Source organism: Rattus rattus, chromosome 1 (assembly GCF_011064425.1).
Source record: "Rattus rattus isolate New Zealand chromosome 1, Rrattus_CSIRO_v1, whole genome shotgun sequence".
In the NCBI taxonomy this organism is placed as follows: domain Eukaryota; kingdom Metazoa; phylum Chordata; class Mammalia; order Rodentia; family Muridae; genus Rattus; species Rattus rattus.
The window spans coordinates 5,141,365-5,167,807 of NC_046154.1; the positions used below are offsets into that span (position 1 = coordinate 5,141,365).

The 26,443-nt window shown below is 41.7% G+C and overlaps 1 protein-coding gene across 6 annotated transcripts in view; it reads right to left on the bottom strand.

Moving 5' to 3' along the window:
• Window positions 1-435: 435 nt before the first annotated feature.
• The window catches only part of Gnb1 (G protein subunit beta 1), a 66,154-nt gene continuing 40,146 nt past the window's right edge, over window positions 436-26,443 (bottom strand). For 2 of the 6 annotated variants that reach the window (XM_032893367.1, XM_032893359.1), the window contains 9 exons: window positions 25,390-25,428; window positions 23,779-23,885; window positions 18,605-18,668; window positions 16,059-16,221; window positions 8,193-8,259; window positions 6,240-6,441; window positions 4,388-4,604; window positions 2,370-2,485; window positions 436-2,181 (listed from right to left, as the gene is read on the bottom strand). In XM_032893367.1, coding sequence (XP_032749258.1) covers window positions 2,379-2,485; window positions 4,388-4,604; window positions 6,240-6,441; window positions 8,193-8,259; window positions 16,059-16,221; window positions 18,605-18,668; window positions 23,779-23,885; window positions 25,390-25,428 — 966 coding nt within the window. In that variant the 3' untranslated portion in view covers window positions 436-2,181; window positions 2,370-2,378. Of the gene's footprint in view, window positions 2,185-2,369; window positions 2,486-4,387; window positions 4,605-6,239; window positions 6,442-8,192; window positions 8,260-16,058; window positions 16,222-18,604; window positions 18,669-23,778; window positions 23,886-25,389; window positions 25,429-26,443 lie in introns of all 6 variants that reach the window. The other 4 variants (XM_032893394.1, XM_032893388.1, XM_032893382.1 and 1 more) reach the window with 4 other exon arrangements.

The window sequence follows — 26,443 nt, forward strand, 5'->3', positions numbered from 1 at the left end:
GTGTGGTAGAGGCCAAAGCAGGAGAGAGCAGACAGGGTCCAGATGCTGAGGGTGAAAGGCCCCTTGTTGTGAAAAACATGTGGCTCTGCAGGCCTGAGATATGTATCAGAAACCTCCCAGGAGCTGATCACCCCTGAGATGTGTATCAGGAAGCTCCCAGGAACCGATTCCCCGCCCCCGCCTTGAGACAGTGTCTATATTGCTTGGCAGTCCTAAAATTTACAAAGTAGATCAGGCTGGTCCTAACCTCAGAGATTCATTGGCCCTGCCTCCTGAGTGTTGTGATTAAAAGTGTGCACTACCGCACTCAGCCTGAGCTGACAGTTTTATAATATAAGGATCTCTCATGACATTATATAACTGTTGAGTCAGCATTGGGGCATGTGGCTACCTTCACACACTGAAGCTGACCCTCAAATAACCATCACACCAGAGTCCCTCATGTCAAACTGCTTTATTACATCTTAAATAACAGTACAGTTTAATATAGTATCTATCTTGCATCCAGCCTCCTTGCAGTACACTGACTTTAAAATTAAATACAAAAGGTGAAAAGGGTACAGGGTGCAGAGAGCTCTACAGAGTCGTTTGGTAGGAAGAGAAGGGGCTTCGCTGTATTCTCTTTGCCATGTCCAGGCCTACCGCACAGTCACAGCACAGTTTTGTACAGGACGCTGCAGAAAACAGAATGGCGAAGCCACTACTGCTATGAGGGGTGCAGGATATAGGGGGATGGGAGGGCCCACAGAACACTGCTGTCCAAACGCTGCTGCTGAACATGGCTTTGAGATGATAACCACGAAGATCTGCACGGTGTAAAAATGGTTGCCTCAGATGCAAAGGCTGTTCCATGGAGGCTGCTTCCAGGAAGTGGCAGAGAGGCAGCGGAGCAGCTTCCCTCCCTCCCTGAAGCCGCAGCAGTCATTCCCAACAGGACTGTCATCTCGTAAAGTAAAGAAAACAGTGACTTATCCCACTACTCGAGTGTGTAAAGCGCTTGCTGCTTCCGGTATGTGTGCAGAATAGCAACAGTAATGGACAAAGCCGCCACGGTTACAACTTGAAGAGGTTATTTCTTAAAATAAAAAGAACATCTAAGGACTGAGTCCTATATGCACTTTAGAGCATTTCTACAGCATGCGATTCTAAGAGTAAACCCACCCAATATGGCAAACAATCAAATTGTTTAAAATTTAACTTAGAAAGTCTGAGATCATTATTTTCAAAACATTGATTTGTACATTGTTTCATACACAAACTGACTATCCAAGCACAGGACAGGCACCTCTCTGGAGAAAAAAATCTGACAGCAGGGGCAGGACGGCTAGTGTCACATGACTACAAACTTCCCTCCAACTTCACAGGAAACCCAAGGAAAGAACAGAAACTGGACATGAGGAGGGAAGGGTGCTGGGAATAAGTTCACTGCTGAGCAAAGGGAAGGATTCTGACCAAGCATTCGTGGCCATCATAACATGTGCTTGGCTACTTTGCTTCTGAATTTTTTCTTCCACTATGCTGTGTTTGTGCGAAACAGTCATCTGTGACATGAGACAAAAAAAAAAAAAAAAAAAAAAAAGCAAGCCAGGGACAAAAATGCATCAGTGACAGTCAGACACCCCCATGGGCTCTGGTTCTCTTAACTACTGAACATAAAGGAATATGTTTAAGGAAGAAACGTGAATGCTTCCAAAGTCTTGCTACAAATGACTTATATTTAGAAACAATTCCAGATAAACAAAGTCTTTAACTTGTTTTTCATGAATGCCACAGATCAGGATCACTGATTTAAATGCAAATGAACTAGTAAAAAGGTGTGTCTGTCTCACAATCATACTCAGGGTTACCTTCTGGTTAACATTTTTATTGTAGTATTTCCTTTAAAATTTGACCAAGACAAACAAAACAAAAACAAAAACCAAAAAACAAAACAAAATAAACCAAAGACAATGGCCCCAGAAAAATGCACAATTTGTTTTAGTTTACAGCACAGAGATCCTTCTCTTAATGGGAGTTGTGCTCTTGGTTTCAGCAATAAGTGAAGGAAAAAAGATCTTGCCCTTTTGAAGTTCTGAGGGGAGGTGTGGGTGTCCACGTTAGTATGGTTGGATAGGATATGCTATCGCAGTAACGCTTCAAGGTTGGAATGGTCTTCCAGGCGCCATGGCATCCATCCACCTGCTGCTGTGAACAGAGCCTGGAGTCAGTGCACGAGAAAAGAACCTGAGCTCTTCCCGCTGTGCTTTTGCACCACAGAGAAGGGCCATCACTTCAGATCTGCTGCAATGCCAGATCAACAAGGTATCTTTGTAAATCTACAACCCACATAGGAAAACTTCACGTCCTGAGAATGGGTCTGCTACAATTACCTACTGGCCTTAGTTCCAGATCTTGAGGAAGCTGTCCCAGGATCCTGTTGCCACAGCCATGCCATCATCAGTCACCCCCAAGCAGCTGACTCGGTTGTCATGTCCAGCTAAGACACCTGCGGACAAGAAGAGCATAACCACAAACACGTGATGCTGTGACAAGAGCAAATAGCTCATCTGGATGGACAATACTCCAAGACATTGGTACAGCCAGCGCCTATGAGGGAAGGTCACTATGAAGACAGGAAGTTTTTGTCAAAGTGTAAATTATCCTTAAATGTACAGTCAATTCTGTTAAAGCAGCAACCAATCATAACATGTTCCTCTGTAACAAGAACATGGACATAAGCTCAAAAGGATGACAAAGTGACATGCACAAGTATGCACATGTACACGAATCCAGACCAGACCCGTGTGATAGTTTTTGTATACTAACAAAAGCAGCTTAAAAATCACAGAACACTGGGTAGTGGTGGCACACACCTTTAATCCCAGCACTTAGAAGTAGAGGCAGACAGGTCTGTGTGATCCAGGACAACCAAGGCTACAGAGAAACATTGTCTTGAAAACACAAATGAGGGGTTGGGGATTTAGCTCAGTGGTAGAGCACTTGCCTAGCAAGCGCAAGGCCCTGGGTTCGGTCCCCAGCTCCGGGGAAAAAAAAGAAAAGAAAACACAAATAAACAAAAGAATAAATAACGAATAAACATACCCCATCTGTGAGGCAGGGTTTCTCTGTGTAGCTCTGGCTGTCCAGGAACTCACTCTGTAAACCAAGCTGGCCTCAAACTTAGAGATCCACCTCCTTCTGTCTCCCCATGTGCTGGGATTTAAAGTATACCCCCACCACTGCCCATAGAATAAATCAACCTTTAAAAAAAAAAACCAAAAAAAACAAAAAAACAAAAAAACTGAACAGCTAACCTTAGAGCAATAAACCACATGGGTATGCAGAACCACCATCACATGGCACACGCCACCTGCCAAGACACCCTTTCTCTCACAGAAGGGTTTGAAACTTCAGAAACAACTTCTAGTTCCTGTAGCTACTCATGTACCAACTGAGAACAAGGGCTGGAAGGTTCTCTGTCAACTTCCTGGGCTACAGGGTCAAAGGCAGAAATGTTTATTTTTATTTTTGAGACAAGGTCTATGTAGCCCTGATTATCCTAGAACTCACAGAGATCTGTATGCTTCTGTTTCTGAGATCTGGGATTAAAAGTGTGGGCCACCAAAAATGTCCTCAATTCAGCAGTCTGGCAGGGTATAAACATCCACAGTGGGACACATAAGACTTGTGGTCTCAATCCCCTCTCCCATCCTCCAAAGCAGATTTGTTGAATGTGATAACACTCTTCAACTTGAAGCTTAAGGCCAGCTTGAGCTCAAAGGTAGACACTAGAGACAAAAATGTTCTAACCTTTTATCCAGCTTGTATTTAACCCATTTGATTCTGATATATTAAATTCAGGCTTTAAACTGAATCATCACCAGCACACTACTCAACAACCTTGTACAGACAGAGGAAGGGGCATGGCATTGTATCAGAGGTCAAAACTGTACAGATAGGCCCAGAAATCTGAAATGTGGCTGGCCATGGTGGAATGAATATGTCAGGAGGCAAATGACTGCGGAGGATGAGTCAGGAAGACTGAAAGTTGATGGTACTCACCAATAATTCTAGTATTTAGAAGGCTGAATCAGAAGACTGTTTTAAATTCAAGGACATCTGGTCTAATAGAGTGCTCCAGGCTAACCATGGATACTCACAGGAAAAAGGTGAAACTAACACTGAGCTCAGTAGTGTCTGGCATACTATCATCTCCCACATTCCCCTCACAGGAGTTTGGTACTTCCTGGAGGGCCAGAGCTCAAATTAGGTGGCCTTTAACTGTCCCCTCTACTGGCTATGACATACCTAAGTTGATGACACAAATGTACACATTTTAGCTCATCTAAGCCTCATTTTTACCACAAGCTGATGTCCAAGAACACAGAAAGGCCATGTGGCCACTGACCTGCTCTGTCAGCTTTGAGTGCATCCCAGACATTACAGTTGAAGTCGTCATAGCCAGCGAGGAGGAGGCGGCCACTCTTGGAGAAGGAAACAGATGTGATACCACAGATAATGTTGTCATGGGAGTAGGTCATGAGCTCCTGGTCTGCCCGAAGGTCAAACAGCCTGCATGTAGCATCGTCTGAGCCAGTGGCAAAGGCATTGCCATTGGGAAAGAACTAAACAGAGAAGACAAATCAAGACATATGTAAGCAATGAGGCCTGGGACACAGGCCAGCTGATTCAACACTTACTTAGCATGTGTAAGGCCCATAGTTCAGGCACAGGAGAGGGTAAAAAGTATAGTGGTTCTGCCTGTACTCCAGCATGGAATGGAGTACAGTTTTCAGGAACACAGTGGATTCAAGGTCTAGCTGAACTATATATGAAGTTCTAGGCCATATACTGACGAAAAGTAAACATTCAATAAGACACGATGTTAATGTAGTGGCAGGACTGCCATGGAAAGGAAAACATAGTACTCATGGACTGCCACTGTGAGCACGGCAGACTTCAGTACAGAAAAGCAATGAGACTGAGGCACTGCTGAAGGGCTTCTGGTCCCTGAACACTAGGGAGGGATTTGTGGAGGACAGAGCAAATCCCTGCTCCCGCACCAGACTCGTCACTTCAGGAGGTGTTAACAAGAAAGCAGTTCTAAATTTGCCATTCCCTTGGCTGGCAGGATATTCAACCTCTAAATTACTGGTCACTTTACAGAAAGGAACAGAGTCGAGCTGGCACCTAGTAGCCTCATTAGTGTCTGAAATATATGCACGGCACAGGGTTCAGCTGCTTCTAAAGACTCTGTGACTGTGACTCTGGTTGTATTTGCAAAGGGAAGGACAACTAGATTTGGTAGCAAAGGCCTGACCTTTTCTCAGAATAAACACAAGGGAAAAATTTTTTTTTTAAAATACTTCTTTCTTTTTTTTTTTTTTTAATTTTTGTTCAAAGATTTATTTATTTATTTATATGAGTGCACTGTAGCTGCCTTCAGACACACCAGAAGAGGGCATCGGATCCCATTACAGATGGTTGTGAGCCACCATGTGGTTGCTGGGAATTGAACTCAGGACCTCTGGAAGAGCAGTCGGTGCTCTTAACCACTGAGCCATCTCTCCAGCCCGGAAAAAAAAAAAATTTTAAAAATAAAAACAATACTTTGAATTTTTTTCCCCCCTAAAGATACTAGAGTTAAACACCAGAAGTTAAGAGCATTTACTACTACCCAAGTTTGTTTCACCCACTCTTTATCAGGTGTCTCCTAATGGCCTACTTAACTCTAGCTCCACAGCATGAAATAACCTTGTCTGGACTCTGTGAGCACCTGAACTACACATGTACATACCCACAGATAGACAGACAGACAGACAGACAGACAGACACACACACACACACACACACACGAATGAAAATGGTCCCCACATGCTCGTACGTTTGAAGACTTGATTCTTAAAGTTCACGGAACTGTTGGATGTGTAAAGTTACAAAAGGCCATGCCATTCCATGTTTGCTGCTCACTCTCCGCCCTGTGGTCATTTATGTCTCAGGAGGAAGTGCTCAGCTGCTTCTCCTACCATTCTTGCCTGCCTGCAGCCAGGCTCCTCACAAGGACGGTCATGGACTCACCCTTTGAACCTGTAAGCCTCAATTAAATGTTTTTCCCTTTAAGTTGCCTTGATCGTGGTGTTTTTGTCATGGCAACAGAAAAGTAAATAATATGCTATCTCTCCAGCCCCAGAAAAACAAATCTTCAACAACAACAACAACAACAACAGGTTATGATCTGAAGTAGACACAATTTAACTCACACATATGGCATTGATGTCAGACTCGTGTCCTGTAAAGGTCTGCCGGCACATCCCTTCTCGGACATCCCAGAGCTTGGCCGAAGCATCGCAAGCACCAGAAACAAACAGTCTGGTGTCAGGAGCAAGAGACAGGCTCATGACATCTCCAGTGTGTCCAGTAAACGTGGTTGTCTGCTGGCCGGTCTCGATGTCCCACAGGGCACTGGAGCAGGAATAAGTGGCAAATAGATATCAGCCACACACATGGGACCAATCACCTAAAACAACATCCTCCATACTACCCAGGACCACAGATGGCCTCTGTGCCACTGTGAAGTCATTTACTTCTGTAATGAGATTTTGTTTAGGAAAAGCAAATGGAGAAAATAAACAGCTATACGGATGAGCATAAGGGCTGCTGTTTCCAAGTCACCTCACAGTACAGCAAAGGAGCTATCATCCTTTCAAAGCAGAGTACATGAGGTTATATCACACAAGATAATCATGGGCAGTTTGTGGGACGGCAGAAGGTGCTAAGGCCTGAAAGAAAGGATGCTGTTTCATCTGTGTTACTCCCTCTGTGCCTTCATCTCCCACCTTCCCAGACACCAGGGAGGAACATATGGTCAGTAAGTGGCTCAGAGCAACTCTGATGCTCCAACTCCTCTTCCACGAGGACCATAAACCAAAAACAGTCTTCACGGATGGACAGGGCCTTCCAAGGGCCTCTGCTTGACAGTTACCGACAGCACTACATAAAGCAGGAACTGGCTATTAAAAGGAGAATCATAGGCTACTTCCTGCTGCAACCTGAAGAAGCAACAGCATGGTAAACTGCCATTCTTGTTAGCCTCACCAGCCTGTCTCACCCACAACACCATCCAATCAAGCAAGTTCACCACAGTGAATGCTGGCTATCTTTGCTAGGCATGAGGGACACAGGAAGGAAGAAGCACAGAGCACAAACGTTTCATACATTTCATCCAAGAAAATAATCAACACATGAAATTCATAATGACTAATCTTCACTGTCCACCTGACTACATTTGATTACTAAAGCCCAAGCAGCTAGGCACATTTGTGAAGGGTTGTCTTGATTGGATCATTTCACGTGGGAAGACCCACCCTCAATTTGGACCAGACCTTCTGGTGGTAGCTCACATAAAAGGGTGCTTTTGCTTTTTGCCTGCTTGCCTTCATTCTCATTGGCAAGTTCTTCTACCTTGCTGTAAAGACCTTCCTTTACTGCTTTAAAACCCACTTCAGATTTCCATTGTAGACAAAAGACCAGCTAAGACACCAGTTTTATGAACTAAACAACTATTAAATTTTTTACCATTTTCATCAGAAGTCCATTGTTGGATTCTCTGGCATGTAAGTCATGCTTCTAAACCAACTTGAAAATACTGCTACCGACCTCCCAAGAATGCCTCCAATGACCAGAAAAACACACAGGGGCAGCTTAAGTCTAAAATTATTCTCTTAAAGTAACGACCTGGTCATTTCATCATTAAACAAAGGGAAAAGTTACTTGAATATATCTCCATCTACTAGTAAACAAACATTCTAAAATAAATAAATCTGATAGAGCTGCTGTTTGAAAGCTAGACTCATTCTCACAATATGCTGAATTGAGTTCACAGTGAAAGAAAACCCCACAGGGCTAAAAACACATACATGAGTAAAAATAAATGGAGAAAAAAAATAAAAGAAAAACAGATATTTGATATACAACTAACTATAGTCTACATTTTAGTTCTTTAATCAAAATCAAACTTTGCATATCTACAGATGGTGCAATGAGTTATTTATTGATACTTACTGTTTTGTAGTTACCAGGCTATGATCAAACTCTAAACTGTCTTAACTACTGACAAGAAGTGTTTACCTTGCAATAGGAAGTAGCCCTACTAACCAGTGTTAACAACAGTGGATAGATCTCAAGTCTCACTCTCTGCCTTGTCATGTACTCACCATGTGGTGTCTCCAGAACTGGTAACTATCTGATTGTCATCCAGGAACCGGCAACAGGATAGATAACCTGGTAAAGAGAAGACCCAAATGAATAACCAAGTGTAGTCAGTCTCAATCCTAGGATCCTCTCACTGTAAAAACTATGGTAATAAAAATACCCAGAACTTCTGTCACAGGCCGGGTGAAACTATAGCTAGGTAGCCTCGATGGGATAACACTTCAGACAGGCCTACACCTGCACAGCACACAGCACTGAGCTATGCCAAGGGAACACCTCACTTTTCTGCCTGACCCTCTGTCTTAACATAGGGTTCCCTTTCCTTTTAGCCTCATTTGTTTGTTCACCTACTTACCGAGTAGGGCAGCTGGACACAAAGGAGCTCAATACCCAATGAGGAGAGACAGCAATGGAAATAAGGAGCAAGGGCTACAGGACAACTAGAGGAACAGGAAATGATGACAGAATAGCAAAGCACACTGAAAATGTCCAGTAAGTAGGCTCCAAAAATATGGGTGAATGGGCTTGCTCTCTCAAGAGCTGCAATATGAAGTATGCATGGAAAAGCTATGTTCCTGCTGCTGATACCCACAGAAGCTGGGATGGAAAAGAGGACAGTGAGACTGTCTCAAAACATGATAAAATTTTTGAGAGAGCTGAATACGAGTCATTGAAAAGTGAAACAGGCTGATATCTGAAAGTCACCTAGTTTCACTTGAGAGGAGTAAAATCTGCCAAGCAAAGGGACAAATTATAAATGGTTACATAAAATTACACAACACAAGGCAGGACACGGAGAACATCCCGGATGTGTATGGATTCTGTGCACAGGCACTTGTTGCAATCGCCTGAGTGGTTATCCCTGAAAATACCACTTCCTTTCTGCTGGAGTGACACGGATGCTGAAAGGCAAACTCCAGGGCTTTGCTTTAGCCTGTGATTTTAACAAGCCATGAGAGTGGGACACCAAGATGATGGAAACAGAAATAAGTACTTAATTGACCAGTTTTGCATTTCAGAACAGATTTTGCAGGCAGACAGAATCTTTTAGGTCACCAGTATCCTTCAGAGTGAGGGGAGGAAAAAAAAAAAAAAAACAAAAAAACCACCCAACCAACAAATAACCACCCTCCCAAAAAATGTCCACTGTGTTCATAAACATGTAAAACACCCAATTATTCATTAGATGAAAAAAAATTATACACAGAAAATGTTCCAGCTACTCACTCTACCAAGTCACAATACTTTCTGGCAATGCCATGCTACATCAGAAGGACAAATCATGGCCCTCTGAACCAGAACACTCAAGGTCTCAGAAAAAAGAGTCCACTCTTTTTTCATCAGTCCCTAGGGATTAGTACTGAGACCAATCTGTGTCTCCTTGAAAACAGTATCTAGGCAATAGACATGTTTTCATATATATTTATTTGCATGTATGTATATGCATGCCTTATTTGTTTGTTTATGACAGTATTTCTCTTTGTAACCCTCGCTGAACTGGAACTCAGTCTGTACAAGAGGCTGAGATTCTCATATTGAGCTCAGAGATTCTCATGCTTCTGCCTCCTTAGTGCTGAACTAAAGAAGTATGCCATCACACCTGACTAAGTATTCTCAATTAAAAAAAGAATGTGTGCTCTTTGCTCTTCTCTACTCCCTCTGTCCCTGTCCCTTCTCTCCCCACCCCACCCCTTTCCCTCCATGTGCCCATGGTCGGCCTCCTTTACTCCTCCTCCCTTCTATTCATTAAATCTCTCCACGTGGGGAAAAAAACAAAGAATGTGTATTCTACCTATAACTTATAATTAATATAAATAGTAATAATGAACACTCTTTGAGTTATTGTGAACCCGCTGGATCCATTTCTAGGGTTTCCTTATCCTATAAGATAGCCTATACGTTCGATTAGGTTTTCAGCCTGGAGGGCATACTCCTACATAGGAAGCTCCTACCTAGGAGCAATAGGACACAGAGTCAACTACCAAAAGCCTGTTCCTCAGCTGACTTCAATGGTCCTGTCTTTACACAGTTGGATGATCACCAAAGACTCAGCCAGTCTGTTGGAACATTCCTGAGAAGTGCTAAAGCAGCCTCCAAGAAGTCCTAACGTACATATCCAGGTATTTAACAGTTAACAGCAAAAACAAACAGGCAGTGGGCAAACCCACAGACAGCTCAAGTGGCAGGAGGACAAGGTAAGAATTTTGCTGCTGTGTATGTGTTTCTTAACCTGATGAAACTGAACAGACATTTGAAAGGAACATAACGAACCCACAGTTGCTATGACAATTATTGCCAAGGCTGCAATTCAAACTTGGTGCACTGAGAAATGGCAAACTGTGATCCACGTTCAATAGGAAAGGAGCACAAGGACACACCTCAAGACCAGACGCTACAATTAGTAGACATTTTACACTTCGCTCTTGTAATTATATTCAGAAACATAAGAAATAACCTTGTTATAAGTAAGACAGAAAAACTTCAGTGCTTGTGGAGGGGATCTTTAAAAATAAAAACAGAAATTCTGAATCTGAAGAGACCATTTGACACAAAACCTTATCTGACTATGCTCCCATGCCTCACCAGCACTCACCAGCACTCACCAGCACTCACCAGCACAATGCGTATCCTTGCACCCATTCTTAGGTGAATGCTAGGTTAATAGAAGGACAGCTGTGGTTCACTGACTACAAAGTCAACTGAATTTACTTGAATAGAAACAAAATATGTGGGGTTGGGGATTTAGCTCAGTGGTAGAGCGCTTGCCTAGCAAGCGCAAGGCCCTGGGTTCGGTCCCCAGCTCTGAGAAAAAAAAGAAAAAGAAAAAGAAAAAAAAGAAAAAAAATATGTGAGGAGTGGAAACTGAAGCAGCTTACCCTCACAGCCATAGAAACCAGGGCATTAGAAGACAGCTCAAATATTACCGATTTAGCAAAAGACAAATTTTAGTAGGTTCCAAATGCCAAGCACAAGAATACAAAGAAAGTCACATGTCTAGAAAATTATCGCCAAATCAAAGATATACCTTTAATATGTTTTGTTTTTAAATGTTGAAGGCTGAGAAGATGACTCAGTGGTTAAGAACAGTGGCTACTTTTCTAGGACTCAGGTTCAATTCTTAAACCAACAAAAAACCAGTTCCAGGAGAAACCCAGCACACTTCGTCGGCACTGGCCATGCATGTGCTGTGCCAACATTTGTGCAGGGAAAACACTCATACACATTAAGATGACATCAACTCAGAGTTCTGTATGTCCAGCAAAAATATCCTTCAGGAGTCAAGGGCCAGCAAGATGGATTAATGTTAGGTGCCTGCTGCCACCTGGGTCACTGGAGCTCAATCTGCAGGACCTACATGGGGGAAGAGAAAAGCCAACTTCCCACAAGTTGTCCTCTTAATTACACACACACACACACACACACACACACACACACACACACACACACACACACACACACACACACACACACACACACACACACGAGGTCAAAGACTGGCAAGATGGATCAGTGGGTAAAGGAACTTGCTGCCAGGTGGGTTTGATCTTCAGAATCCATGCAGAGATGGAAGGAGAAAACTAATTCCACAGAATCATCCTTGATCTCCATATGTATGACCCCATCACCACCTCGCAAATAAATACAATAAAAATAATCTAACTCAAAGGTGGTGACAAAGACAGACAGATCTCTACGAGTTTGATCTACAGAGACAGTTCTAGGACAGCCAGGGCTACATAGAGAAACCATGTCAACAACAACAACAACAACTACTGTAGAATAAATAACAAACAGACCTTTTCAAAAAATTAAGACTTCTCACCAGCAGCCTACTCTAACCACTGAAACCTCCTCTGGTTTCAGTTAACCCATGAAAACCTAGCAAATCCCAGAAACGAAAAATTTCTTGGGGCTGGAGTGGTAGCTCAGTGGTTAGGAGCACTGACTGCTCTTCCAGAGGTCCTGAGTTCAATTCCCAGCAACCACATGGTGGCTCACAACCATCTGTAATGGGATCTGATGCCCTCTTCTGGTGTGTCTGAAGATAACTACAGTGTACTTATATACTTAAAAAAAATAACAAATTTCACTCAGTGCCATGAGTCCAAAAAAAACCCTTAATTCTCAAATAGCATTCATTATAGTGTATTGCCATACTGTGTTACCTTCTTGCTGCTTACTGCCAATTTCTTGTATCTAATCTGTAAATTAAATTTCACTGAACGAACATTCAGATATAAAAGAAAAACAGCAATAAAGGGACTACGTAATGCACAACTGCAGATGTTAGGAGGGAGTAGCTTTTTGGCTACAGGAAACCAGAAAGAGAGATGTCCTCAAGGAGTACACGGCACTGGAGATGCTGCTGCTGTCTGAGTGCACATGAGACCATATGACCCTTCAAACACAATGCTGGATCCAGGCATGGTGGTGCACACTTGTAATGACAACACTGAAGGGGCAGAGGGAAAAGAATGAGAGGCTGGAACAAGCTTGAGCTACAAACAGAGTAACACAAAAGAAGGCAGGGAAAAAAACCAAAACAGGAGAAAAAGGAAGCAGAGGGAAAGAGAACCATCCTAAGTACAGAACCAACTCCAACCACATCCAGAGCAACACTCAGGATTTTCTATTGTACATCAATAAAAAAGCAGCATTTAGTGCAAATAAACTTCAAATTTTAAATGCGATTATTTCAAATTATCAATAAGTGGTATGATCTTCCCAAGGTGCTGGCTAGCAGCAATGAACTCAAGTTCTCTGTCAGGACTGTAAGAGTGCAACACAGCAGCCTGACCTGTCCTAGGCAACAAAGGTGCACCCACCCATCACACTTTTAGTCCTAGCACCCAGGAGGCAGAAGAAGGCAGATTCCTCCAAGTTCTAGGTCAGCCTGGTTGCCCTTAAGATGAGGAAGAGGATGGATGGCAGGCTAGACATAGTCAACATAAATAGCCTCTCATGTAGTTTAGGCAGTTTCAAACTCACTACATAGTAAAGGACGATCTTCAACTTCCAGCTTCCATCTAAATGCTTGAAATAAAAAGGACTATACCACCAGACCTGGTTTTATGCTGGGCTGAAGATCTAACCTAGAGCTTCATTCATGGTAGTAAGCACTCTATATTTCTAGCCCAACAGAAGCTACAATCCCAGCTCCTAAAGGCAGAGACTGTAAACAGAATTAAAGCAAGACTTAACTCTATGCTGTGTATAAGAGACAACTTATTAGAAAAACAATCAACAAGAAAAAATGTCGTGCAGACAGTGAGTGTGAGGCTGAGCTGGCTGGAAACCTCAGGTGAAGTGGACTCACATGAGGGTGTACGTGAGGGGCACTAGGTCATGATAGAAACTACCCAGCATTCAGGAAGATACAGCAACAACAAACACACGCACATGCAGCACTTTAAAGATAGAAACGTAGATTCTGGTCTGCCAAAGTACTTTTTTTTCCTGATGGAAATACAGACAAACATGATGCCTAACAACTAGAACAGTTTGTTTCCACATTCTTATAGTACAACATTTGGTAGACCACCAGTTCAAATTAGAATGAGCTAACAACTAGTAAGTTAAATATCTCTCTAAAAATTTTTAGTGTACATCTGCCTGTGTTGTGGGATGAATGAAAATGGCCCCCACAGGCCCACAGGGAATGGTGCTGTAGGATCACCTGCTGAAGCAGATAAGGCTTTGTTGGAGGAGGTGTGTCACTGTGGGATTTTGATGTTTCAGATGTCTAAGCCAGGCCCAGTGTAACTGCTGTCTGTGAATTCAGATACAGAACTCAGCCACCTCTCCAGTATCGTGTCTGTCTGCATGCTGCTAAGCATCTTCCAATGATGATAATGGACTAAACCTCTGAGCTATAACCAGCTCCAATGAAATGTTTTCCTTTCTAAGAGTTGCTGTGGTCATGGCATCAATCACAACAATAAAACCTTGACCCGGACAGCCTGTATGGATACCATATGCATGTCTGGCGCTCACAGAAGAAAGCATGAGATTCCCTAGGACTAGAATTACATAGAAGTGGTTATAAAGCACATGCAGGTACTGGGAATTGAATCCAGACCCTCTGGAAGAGGAGCCAGTGTTTTTAACCATCTTTCCAACTCTCTAAATAATAAATTTTAGATATTTGTTTTACTTTTTTTTTTTAAGCAATCTTTTTTTTTCCCCCCGGAGCTGGGGACCGAACCCAAGCGCTCTGTGTATGTGGTGCATGCTTATCCAGAGGCTAATAGAGGACACCAGACATTGAATGTCCTGTCTATCACTGTCTGTTGTCTCAATTCCCTTGAGATTGGGCCTCTCACTGATTGAGGCTGGGCGTCAGTCCACAATGATGAATTATAAACAGGCATATGCCCCGTGCCCAGTCTTTTATATGTGAGCTCTGGGATTTGAACTTAGGTCATCAGGCTTAAGCAGTAAGTGTTCTTGGTCACTGAGTCTTCTTCCCAAACTTTTCCCTTTTTCTATTCTATATTTGAAAATTATATACTAAGCTTCTTTTTTGAGACAGGTTTTCATATAGCCCAGAGAGTATGAACTCTTGATTTTCCTACCTCTACTTCATGAGTGATGGAATTACAAGAATGTACCATTATGTCCAGTTTTATGGTGCTGGGATAGACCTAGGACTTTGTGCATGACAGACAAATACTCTACCAACAAATCGACATCCTCAGCCCCTAGGACAGTAACTTAAATAAATATCACTGATCAAAATGTACAGTAACTTAAATACTACTGATCAAAATGTACAGGGAGCCATGCCTGTATGGATTTTGCCCCTTTTAAGTTCTTCTGTTTGAGAATGAAGAGATCTAAAACTGGTGGCCTATGCTCCCAGCAAAAGCCAGAACATTAAGAAGCAAGCATTCCGTGCTGGAGAGATGGCTCAGTGGTTAAGAGCACCGACTGCTCTTCCAGAGGTCCTGAGTTCAAATCCCAGCAACCACATGGTAGTTCACAACCATCTGTAATGAGATCTGATGCCCTCTTCTGGTGTGTCTGAAGACAGCAACAATGTACTCATATAACTAAAATAAATCTTTAAAAAAAAAAAAAAAGAAGAAGCAAGCATTCCCAAAGTAAGCAGTAATGAGCATTGGCAATGTAACTTAAGACACTTGAAGGATGCACTTCTACCTGATCCTAAGGGTTAGAACACAAACCTGCCATGTTCTTCACAATAGTTAATCATGCACAATCCTTGGCTTGCATCCGAAGAAAGCCTCGAGTGTTTTATCAGTAACTCACTGAGGGGACAGGATTTTTGAGAACAAAAGATAATGGCCATAGATAGAAAATACTATGATGGGACTTTCTTCTCTGGAAATGCAATGTGGCCTAAATGATGTATGAATATGCACCCAACATTTTAATGCTGGCTACATTCAAAAGATCTGAAGGGACCATAGACTATCTTCTGTCTCCCCTAAAAGAACACTGGTCAGGGAGCACAAACAGATATGGCTGCAAATATATAAACACACGCTTAAATGAGAATTCCTGTGTTAAGGTCTGAGGAAGGCAGTTTAAAAACAGGACTGAAATACCAATGTGTTGATAAACAAGAATGGTGGCTGCTAACTGTTCAAAGAGAATAAAGTACCTGGGAATTAAAAAAAACTAGGCTTAAAAAACAAAACAAAACAAAACAAAACAAAACCAAAAAACAGTTTACAGGTCTCTTAAAGGCGAAGGCATAATGGGCATGGTTTGGCTTCACTTTCAGAAAATTTCTGGCCATTACCTAACATTGACTTGAATCAATAAGCAACAAATCAAAAGAGCAGTCAGTATACACCCCAGCAAGCAGCTTTCACTACTGCAACACGAAATGAGATGTGTACCTGTGTGTCCTGCCAGCTCACGACTCACACGCACATTTCCTTCACGAGTTTTCAGATTGTAAATGGAGCAGATGTTATCCAGGCCACCACAGGCCACATAATTCCCAGAAGGAGCGTATGCACAGGTCATGACCCAAGAGGAGCGCAGAGGGATGGCATGAACCTAAATAACAAGAACACAGCCAGGCAACACTATTAAGTTCAAGAACACATAACTACAGCCAGATGTGTGGTCCTGTTGTAGTCCCAGCACTCAGAAGGTAAGGGGATCTCTGAATTTGAGCCCAGGCAGGGTTACATAGTAAGGCCGTCTCTAAAGAACAAAAAGATAAACTAACTAGTAGATAGGTGTGATGGCATATGCCCATGAGTCTAGCAGTTGGAAGGCTAAAAGAGAAAGAACAAGAAGATTTTTTGTTTTGTCTATCTTTTTTGGTTCTGAGAATTGAACTCAGAGTCTCTAGGCTGTTTATCGCCAGCCCTGATGACAAGTTTGAAGACATTTTGAGCTAATCACAATGAGAAACTATCTCAAAACACAAATTATATTTGTATTTTTAATGATTTAAGGAGTGATATTAGTATGATTTAAGATTTATTTTCCTTTTATTATGGCTTTGAGCTTAAAAAAAGAAGAAAACAAAGACAAAAACAAAAAACCACCAGGTATGGTGATTCATGCTAATCCCAGCACAAAAGAAGCTGAGGCAGAAAGATAACTGTAATATAAAGTCATATAAAGTCAGCCGAGGGGACAGCAACTGATTCATATTGATTTTCTCCGACACATACGTGCAGTAACCTAACAGTACATTGGTAACAGTTAATCTCGGTGTTCAGATAGAGCAGTCAAAATTTTTACAATCTTCTACATATCTACTATTTTGAGGGAAAATACAATTATCTTAATTTTTTTTAACCTTACCTGATGACAGCATTAAAATTTGTTTTGAGGTTTTATTTAATTTTATGTTATCTGTAGGAACATTTGACTAAATGTTTACATGAGTATAGTGCCTGGGAAGGCCAGGAGGGCACTGGATCCCCGTGAAATGGACATACAGATGTGGCAAACCACCATGTGGTGCTGGGAATAAAACTAAGACATTCTGGAAAATCAGACAGTGACTGAGCAATGTTTGCTTTTTTAGAAAAGGTTTCTTCGTGTCACAGCTCTGGCTGTTCTGAAACTCACTTTATAGAACAGGCTGGCCCCTAACTCACAAGAGAGCTACCTGCCTCTGCCTCCCAACTTCTGAGATTAAAGGCATGTATCACCATTCCTGTTTCCCATGTTTGTTTGTTTTTTTTTTTTTTAAGTGTCTGTGTGTGTTTGTGTGCACACACATGCCAGAGAAAGTGCACATGGAGGCCTGAGGTTGACACTGGGAACCTTCCTTGACCACTCTTCACCTGATTCTTTGAGACAGTGTCTCTCAATTCTATGTAGAGCTCTTCTATGACTAGTCTAGCTAGCCAGGTTGCTTTAGGGATTCCTTGTCTCTGTCTTCCAAATGCTAGAATTATAGACTGGCCACCACACCCACTCAGAATTTAAATGGATTCCTTTTTTTTTTTTTTTTTTTTTTTTTTGAGGTAAGGTCTCATGTAGTTCAGGTTGGTTTCAACTTTATTATATGTACATACATAATCTTTAATGTTTGAGGCTCCTGCTTCCATTTCTCAAATGCTAGATTATGAGCATGTATCACCATACCCAGTGTAATTTATTAATTTATTTCAATTTAAGGGAAGTGAGGCTGGAGAGATGGCTCAGTGGTTAAGAGCACTGACTGCTCTTCCAGAGGTCCTGAGTTCAATTCCCAGCAACCACATGGTGGCTCACAACCATCTGTAATGAGATCTGATGCCCTCTTCTGGTATGGTCTGAAAACAGCAACAGTGTACTTATATATATAATAAACCTTCAAAAATAAACAGTTCATTTAAAAAAAGAGAAGTGAAAATGTAATTCAGAGATTTATACCTGTCAGGCAAATATTCTACCTAGTATCTCTCTGTCTTCTCTTTTTCCTCCCTTACCATATCTTGTTATGGTAGCTTTGACCTTCTGGGCTTATTCAATCCTCCTGCCTTAGCCTCCTGAGTGACTCTCACCAATCTGCTGGATTACTTTGTTTTTCATCTTTTGTGGTTGTGGGAATCAAATCCAGGGAGTTCTGCCCAGTAGAAAAGTTCTCTACCACTGAGCTACATTTCCAACCCTCGACTAAATCTTTAAGTATAGTGCATTTAAGATTATCTCTCACTAAAACAAACTAGTAACTAAATAGAATCTACTTTTCAGTATTCTAGAAATAAATTAGGAAAGTTCCCAGTAAAAACTAAGAGTGGATGGAGTGTAGCTCTTGTATAAGGACAAGGAAGCACTCAGCTCCTATCTTCATGCCAAGACAGGAACCACAGCATAACTGTGTGCCAAGCTCAAGGAGCCAGCAACACGAGCTCTTCCATCACCCTTAGAGGCCATAAGCACTCCATGAACAGACTATTACTGCTCCAGGGAAGAATCTTGTATTGCCCACCTTGTTTGTGGTATAGCTGTCCCAGATGATGAGTTTCCCATCCTGAGAGGCGCTGACAAGGAGCCTGGAGAAAAGATAAAGAAAAAACAAAAACGAAAAATCTTGGTAATATCTAACTAGAGCTTTAAAGCTAAATCTGCTTAAAATGAAATACATTTAATAATAAGAAAAAGAGGATCTCAATGCTGGAGCAATGGAACACTATGACTGGTGTCAGATGACAGTCCAGCCCTGGGAACACCCGGATGACCAGTTCTTCCCTTTTCACCTGAGAGACGGTACTGACCTGACCTGCTTCTGACAGGCTTCATTTTTACTGCAAGTTAAATTAGATACACAGAGCCATGAGAAGTATCAAATATTTAGGACACAGTTTTGTTCAATCTGACACCAAGAAAGCTTTAATGTTATGGGAAAAGCTTGAAGCACTCCCCACTCAGGAACCATTTTAATCCATTTTAAACACCTGCCCTGTTTTTATTTATATTGGGGTAGTCTAGGTGGGGCACAGAAGCTAGAGTTGTCTAAGGAAGAAGGAATCTCAGCTGAGAAAAATAACTCCATCATATTGGCATATAGGGTGCCTACGGGGTATTTCCTTGATTAATAATTGATGTGCACAGGCTGGAGAGATGGCTCAGTGGTTAAGAGCACTGACTGCTCTTCCTGAGGTCCTGAGTTCAAATCCCAGCAACCACATGGTGGCTCACAACCATCTGAAGTGAGGTCCGATGCCCTCTTCTGGTGTGTCTAAAGACATCGACAGTGTACTCACATACATGAAATAAATAAATCTTTAAAAAAAAATAACTGACGTGAACAAGGCCACCTTACAGTGACATCTTTGGGCAGGTAGTCCTGGGTGGCGTCAGAAAACAGGCTAAGTAGGCCCTAAAGAGAAAGCTAGTAAGAGTATTCCTCTGTGGTCTCTCTGCTGATTTCCTTTCACAATAGACTAAGCTGAAATAAAATTGTCTTCAAGTTGCTCTTGCTCAGTGTTTAATTACACCAGTAGAAATCAAACTGGTACACATGAGCTTGAATGGTAGCGTACTTTATAACCCATGAATGGGGGAAGTGGAGACACCATAACTGAGAGAGAGAAGAGAGGGAGAGAGAGAAAGAGAGAGAGAGAGAGAGAGAGAGAGAGAGAGAGAGAGAGAGAGAGAGAGAGAGATCAAGGCCAGATGTGACGATGTAACAAGTTTGAGGCCCAGATTCTATTCCTCAAAATCAAGAGAAAACAACAAACACTATCCAACTTCCCAGATGGAGATAAATTAGAATACCTGTCTCGCAGAAACTAAGGAGTCTCCTTAGTGTGGTAGTGAGATGACAAATGACAGCAGAAATGCACATGGTTGGGCAAAGAGGCCACCAACTACAGTGAATTATGAATTTCTCATGACTGTCCTAGCTCAAGGCAGCTGTTCTAAGTTTGGAATATGCAGTTCTCTGTATTTGTAGAACTAAGGCAGGGTATACTGTAAAAGGCAAGCCTGACTAACAGGCAAAGGAATCTAAGTTATCTGGGAAGTAACTGAGTGAGAGCGACTCTGGAAAGCACAGCTCCTCAGACACAGGGTCCTATACAATGTACTCTTGCTTAAGGAAGGGTGAAAGCTCTCCCAGGTTCACCATGTGACACTGACATACAGGTTTTAACATCAAATTTTAATCAAAATATATACATTCTATACATTTCAGCCACAAGTATATTGGGGCATATTTGGATTTCTGAAGCTGATCAAAGACTTGAGGTAAAACTCAACCCCATCATTCTGAGCCCTCTGACACTTTTAATCAACCATCCTTGTTTGATTGATTGATTTGCCTTTTTGAGACAGGATCCCTCTATTACGTAGCTCTGACTGTCCTAGAATTTACTATGTAGACTAGGATGACCTCAAACTCAGAGGTCTACTTGTCTCTGCCTCCAAAGTGCTTGCACTAAAGCTGTGCTACATCATCCTATGCCAAACCATTTTCTGATGTATAAATTTCCTTTATAAAGAACAACACAAATGTGATAAGAAATAAAATTCCTTTCCATCCTTTGTCACAAAATTTATCACAGAACTGGGCATAGGTGCCCAGTTGCTTTTCAGCTATAATTTTTATTTCTTTTTCAGTTATAGAAATTGAATTTAGAGTCTCCTGCACAGTAAATTGTACTTTACCAATGAATTACACCTCAGTCCTCTGGTACATTTTTTTTCTTTATGAGGTTCTAGGGACTAAACTCTGGATCCTTTAGAATACAAGGGAACTCAACTAATAAGTCGTAGTCGTCTCTACCGCCTCAGACAGACGATTATTTTACTTTTCTGAAGATGGGGTACTGTGTAACCAAGGTTAAAGTCCACTCTTCTATGTTCAGTCATCATACCTAAGGTACTTTCAACCATCTCCAAAGGATAGTATAAGGCCTCTCTGCTGCTCTATTTCTGCCTGGTCATTTGAGACTCTGAGCAATGGTATTAAGAGACATCTTTAGTAGTAGCTCATCCTCTGATTTAAGGAGTCACCTTCATAGAGCTCAATAATTGCTAACTCAGTGAGGAATTAAGACAATGCTAAGCTGTGAGCTGATCCTCCAGAAGGTGAAAGAAGACACGCCTTCTAATCTCAGGTCACGTAAGTTGGAGGAACCAACACAGTTCATTGTGCTGTCTGAAGCTTTTCCTGTTCTGTTCGGAACAGATATAGAAACTGAGAACTAGCCAAATAACTGCCTAGAACAAAAAGAGGCGATCACAGCCCAAACCCACATACCCTTCATTTTACTCAGAAGAGGACCCAGCCAGAGAGACTATTTCATCAGGCTCTGGAAAGAGGGATTAAAAACCCCTCAGAACTTGGAAAAGCGTTATTGAGCTAGAGAGACAGTTCGGGTAAAAATGACTAGCAAGCACGCAGCCCTTCCATTAAATCCTTAAGCCAGGTGTGGCAGCTCATGCAACCATTTAATTCAAGCTCTCAGCAGGCAGAGGCAGGAGGATCACTGAGTTTGAGGCCAGTCCTATTTATACAGTTCCTGAACGGTCATGGCTGCACAGGGAAACCCTGTCCTGAAAGAAACCCCCCCACCACCACCAAAAAAAAAAAAAAACAAGCAAAATACATATAATTGGTTCCAGGAATCCACATAGAAGAAGAAAAGAACTGATTCCTTGGTTATATCCTCTGACCTCTACAGGCCCATGCTCCTGTCCCTTCCCCTATTCTTCCTGCCTGCCTGCTTGCCTGTCTGTCTTTCTCTTTTGTAGACATACACCCTCAAATCAAAAGTTGAATTTTAGTATAATGCTCTCTGCCTTAACTCGTTCCTTTGAAGCAGTCTCACACTGAACCTGGAGCTCATCCTCTTTCTGCTACAGCAGGTTCACTGATCCCAGTAATTCTCCTCTCTACCCTACTGAAGCACCGGAGTTACAAGTATCTGGCCATGATCAGTTTATACATGTGTCTAAACTTAGGTCTTCAAGCTTGTGCTACATGGTTGGCCTAAAACTCACTATATAGACCAGGTTGCTCTTGATCTCACAAAGATCTACCTGCCTCTACCTCCCAAGTACTGAGATTAAAGACATTTGCAACCACACCAAGCTTAATAACAACCCTTTACTACTAGCACAAAAAATATGAAAGTGATATAAGGGGTAGGGGTATACATATCCAGAACAACTCCTTAAACAGCTACTTTGGATTTTTTAGATACAACCACTGACTAGCCAGAAAGTATGCTCATCTAAAACAATCCCTAAATATTGCTTCGGATGGTTTTATTTGCTTTTTAAGACAGGGTCTCATGTAGCCCAGGCTGTCCCAGAACTTGCTATTTTGCTTTAATCCCAAGTGCTATGGTTAAAGAAATGGACCACTGCGTGTCCATTTTCTAACTTTACTTAGTTTTTTGAATGATCTTTATTTTTAATTGACAGTAACTATGGGCTGTAAGTTGCTTAATCCATTACAGAAAGGTTAAGTGAATTAACATAGTCATTACCTCACATTTTTTAGCATCTTTTGTGGTTGGAACATATAGTATCTATTCTTAGACTAGAGGTGTACCTTAGTGGTACACCAATTGCTTGCAATTATGAGATCCTAGGTTCAATACTCAGCACTGAAAAAAAAAAAAAATCAATCAATAAATCTACAAATCTACCCTTAACAATTCTGACAGCAACAACAGAATACATTCATGATCTATCTAGCTGAAACTGCAGCAAGAACACAATGCCCCACCCCCCCTTTTCTTTTTTGATGGGACTGTTTCCATTATTAAACATCCTCAGAAAGTGCTCATTTGCACAAGCAATTGTATGGACTCTGCAGAGAACTAAAGATAGAATCTTTTGTTCTCTAGCTATTTACACCCTACAGCAGACAATTTCACAAAGAGAAAGCCAAGCAGAAATTCCACTCTGATAACAGAAATGAAAAAACTGACTCAAAAGGAAAGGATGTTGAGACTTGGTGGGTCTGGAAGGGGAACACAAACCATGCTGCACTTTGTTGGGAGAAGTTGGGAGAAGACTCAGATGTTCAATAAAGGGTAGTTGTTATCAAAGTACAAAAGAACCTCAAAATGGTAGTATCTCTTTGAATAATGAACAAGTAGATGGTAGGGCCGTGTGGAAGCTATTCGTTTATTTTCCACAAGGCTTCCCAGTAAGGATGAAGAGACCACTGAAGCCCACATTTAGTTTTTGGGACCAGTCTGTTGTAAACTTAGCACCTTTTACCTTCCACTGACCAACTCTTACATTACAACACAGCTCTCAGAGTAGCCAACAGAGCCCCAAAAGCTAAAAGGTAAAGGGTGAAGAAAAGCAGGTGCTGCTATGAAAAGGACAATCGTGCAGTCAATCAGTTAAACGGAAATATGAGTAAAGCCTGAGAACATTAGACCTGGATACCAGGCAACTGGTACCACAAACTTTCTACCCTACTCTATCCTAGTTCTGGCTGGGATGGGTCTCATTGTGCTAGCCTGGAACTCACTATGTAAATCAGATTGGCCTTTTTAAACTCACAAAGATTTGTCTGCTTCTGCCTCCTAAGTGCAGAGATTAAAAGTGTACTGCCAGATCCACACCATTATCATTTAGAAACCCTAGCAGCCAGCCAACATTTCAAGTACTGCTTTTGGAAGACCCCATTCATACCTTGAGTCTGTGCCCCAGTGCATGGCATAAATCTTTGCCAGATGCCCCCTCAGTGTTCTCCTGGTTCGCATTTGGATTCTTCCCACTGGATCAATGTTGTTTGTGATCTTAAAAAATAAAATTAGTGCAGATTAATTTTAGTAAATAATTTTTGGGTTCTGTAATATAATGTCAACTAAGAACCAAAAATATATTAAATGGAAAATCCTGTGTTTACATGAGAGAATATTTTTAGCATGCAGAAGCCCTGGGAGGTCAGAAGATTTACAGACAGTTGTGACCCACTACAGAGTGCTGGAAACAGAAGTGCAGCAAGTGCTCTAAACTGCAGCCACTTCTCCAGCAGCCAATCCATAAACTTTAAACTGTACACTGCTCTCTTAAGTAGCATGATTAAACCATTCACTCTGTAGTACCTGGGGCCTGACTTCCTTGTCCAGTGAGTCCATGCTTTAAGTATACAGGATGCTTATCAGCAATACGCCACAACCACCATACTTTTCACATGCCTTAGTACCTCACTTCTTCTGAAGAATATAGGCACTGCATCCCCCAATATACCAGTCAGTACATGCAGTAAGGTATTTTGAGATCATCTGATATCTTATGTAACTCCTATAGAATAGCTACCATTTTATTACTGCTTTATTAAATTATTAGTTATCTTCACCTTTACTTAACATAACACTTTACCACCGCCATAGATACACAGGGAAAATAAATCTATGTATGTCTATGAAGTCTGAGGATCAGGCCACTGATTACCCAAGACGGTAGGGAGGGAGGGAGGGAGGGAGGGAGGAGGGAGGAGGGAGGAGGGGGGTGTGTGTGTGTGTGTGTGTGTGTGTGTGTGTTGCTAGTTTTTATTGTCAAGTTGGCACACAGAGTCACCTGAGAAGAGGGAATATCAATTAAAAGAACTGCCTAGATCAGATTCCTCTGTGGGTATAGATATGGAACACTGTCTGGACTGCTAATAGATGTAGGAGCCCATTGTGAACAAGACAACTTCCAAGCAGATTAAATTATCTTTGACTGTTTGAGAAAGCACGCCAGTGAGCAATTTTCCTCTATGGTGCCTGCCCTGACTTCCCTCAATGATATATTATTACCTAGAAGTGTAAACCAAAATAAATGCTTTCTGCTCCAGAGTGTGTAGTTAAGTGTTTTATCATAGCAGTAGACTACACTATGGCAGAGCTGGTGTCCACAGCTTTAACTGTGCTTTGTTTGCTTGGGTAGGAGAGTGGTCACATGTACACAGAGAACCTGTGAATCTATCTCCTTCTACCATGTGAGCTCTGGGAAACGGAATTCAGGCTGTCAAGCTTGGTTGCAGACACCTTTGCCTGCTGAGTCATCTAGTCAGCCTTGTACATGTTTTAAATGTTAAAAGATTAAATTGTTGGGTCAAACAGTAGAAATGTCCTTTCCATCTTAAGAAGCAGTGGATCCTGCCCTCTCTGCCTATCATTGGAACAACTTCAAACGTAAAGCTATAAGAGTGGTTTTACAACCTCACCCCACAAGACAAAAGTGCTCATTCCACATGATAAGAGCCCACACCCGACTGTGCATTGTAGACAACTGCTAAGTGGAACTGTTTCTTACCTGAGAAAGAGTCGCATCTGCACATGCTTTACGGGCATCCTATGAAGTAACAAACGGGAATTAGTTGTACTCCACACTTTCAATCTCAGGACGTCTCCACAAACTGCCTTCTTCCTTACCTCTTCTCTAATACTCTCAAGTCCACTGCCACTTTTTAGTTGTTCAGGCCAAAACTCACAATCCCTAAACCTAACTGAGACATGCAGACTCCACAGAACTCTGGGGACTCTAGGCAGGCCCAGGAGAAACCACACTGGAAGTTGGTAAGCAGTGAGCAGCCTGAAAGCGAAGGCTAACTTCCCACAGCCAGCACACACCTGCTCTGTCTTTCCCCAGTTTACATCAGAGCACAAGGGTTTGCAAGAAACAGGCTGAAAAACAACTCGCTTTTGAGGCCAAAACCTTCTCTTTGAGAATGCATTATGCAAGGACTTTATTTTTAAGCCAAACAATGAGTAAATCTAAGTTCTATGAATAGAACAAGGGATTTAAAATTGTTAATAAAATTTCAATGAGACTGGTAACAAAATAGCAGTCTTTTATATCTATGAAACATACCAATATAGCTAAGACCTACAAAAGGATATACCATGGTAATTTTTCTTTAGTTTTTACCATATTAATTAAAGTGCTTTCACTTATAAATAAAATAAACATTGACATCTCAAAATTGCACATATTGTTAAATATAAAGATATCCATTAGGAAGGAAAATGATACAACTCCATTTTTAAAAGGTAAAATTTTCTATACAGGCATAATTTAAAGGAACTCCTGACAATCTTGAGCAAGAAACTGATCGCCTGCTTCCAAAGCGGCAGCTGGCACTAGGCCAGAGTCTTCAAATGAAGTAGAACATTCCCAGATCAATGATCTACAACCAACTCCCTCACAGAGCAGGATTCTTACTTTATTGAGTCTGTGTGAATATCACAAGCTGATGGCAAGGAAAATATACTGAGATGACCACTACTATAAGAACAGAAGAAACTTCTAGGTTCCAATCATCATTAATGAATTTGCTTATAATCAAAACAAGTAATTATGTAACCAA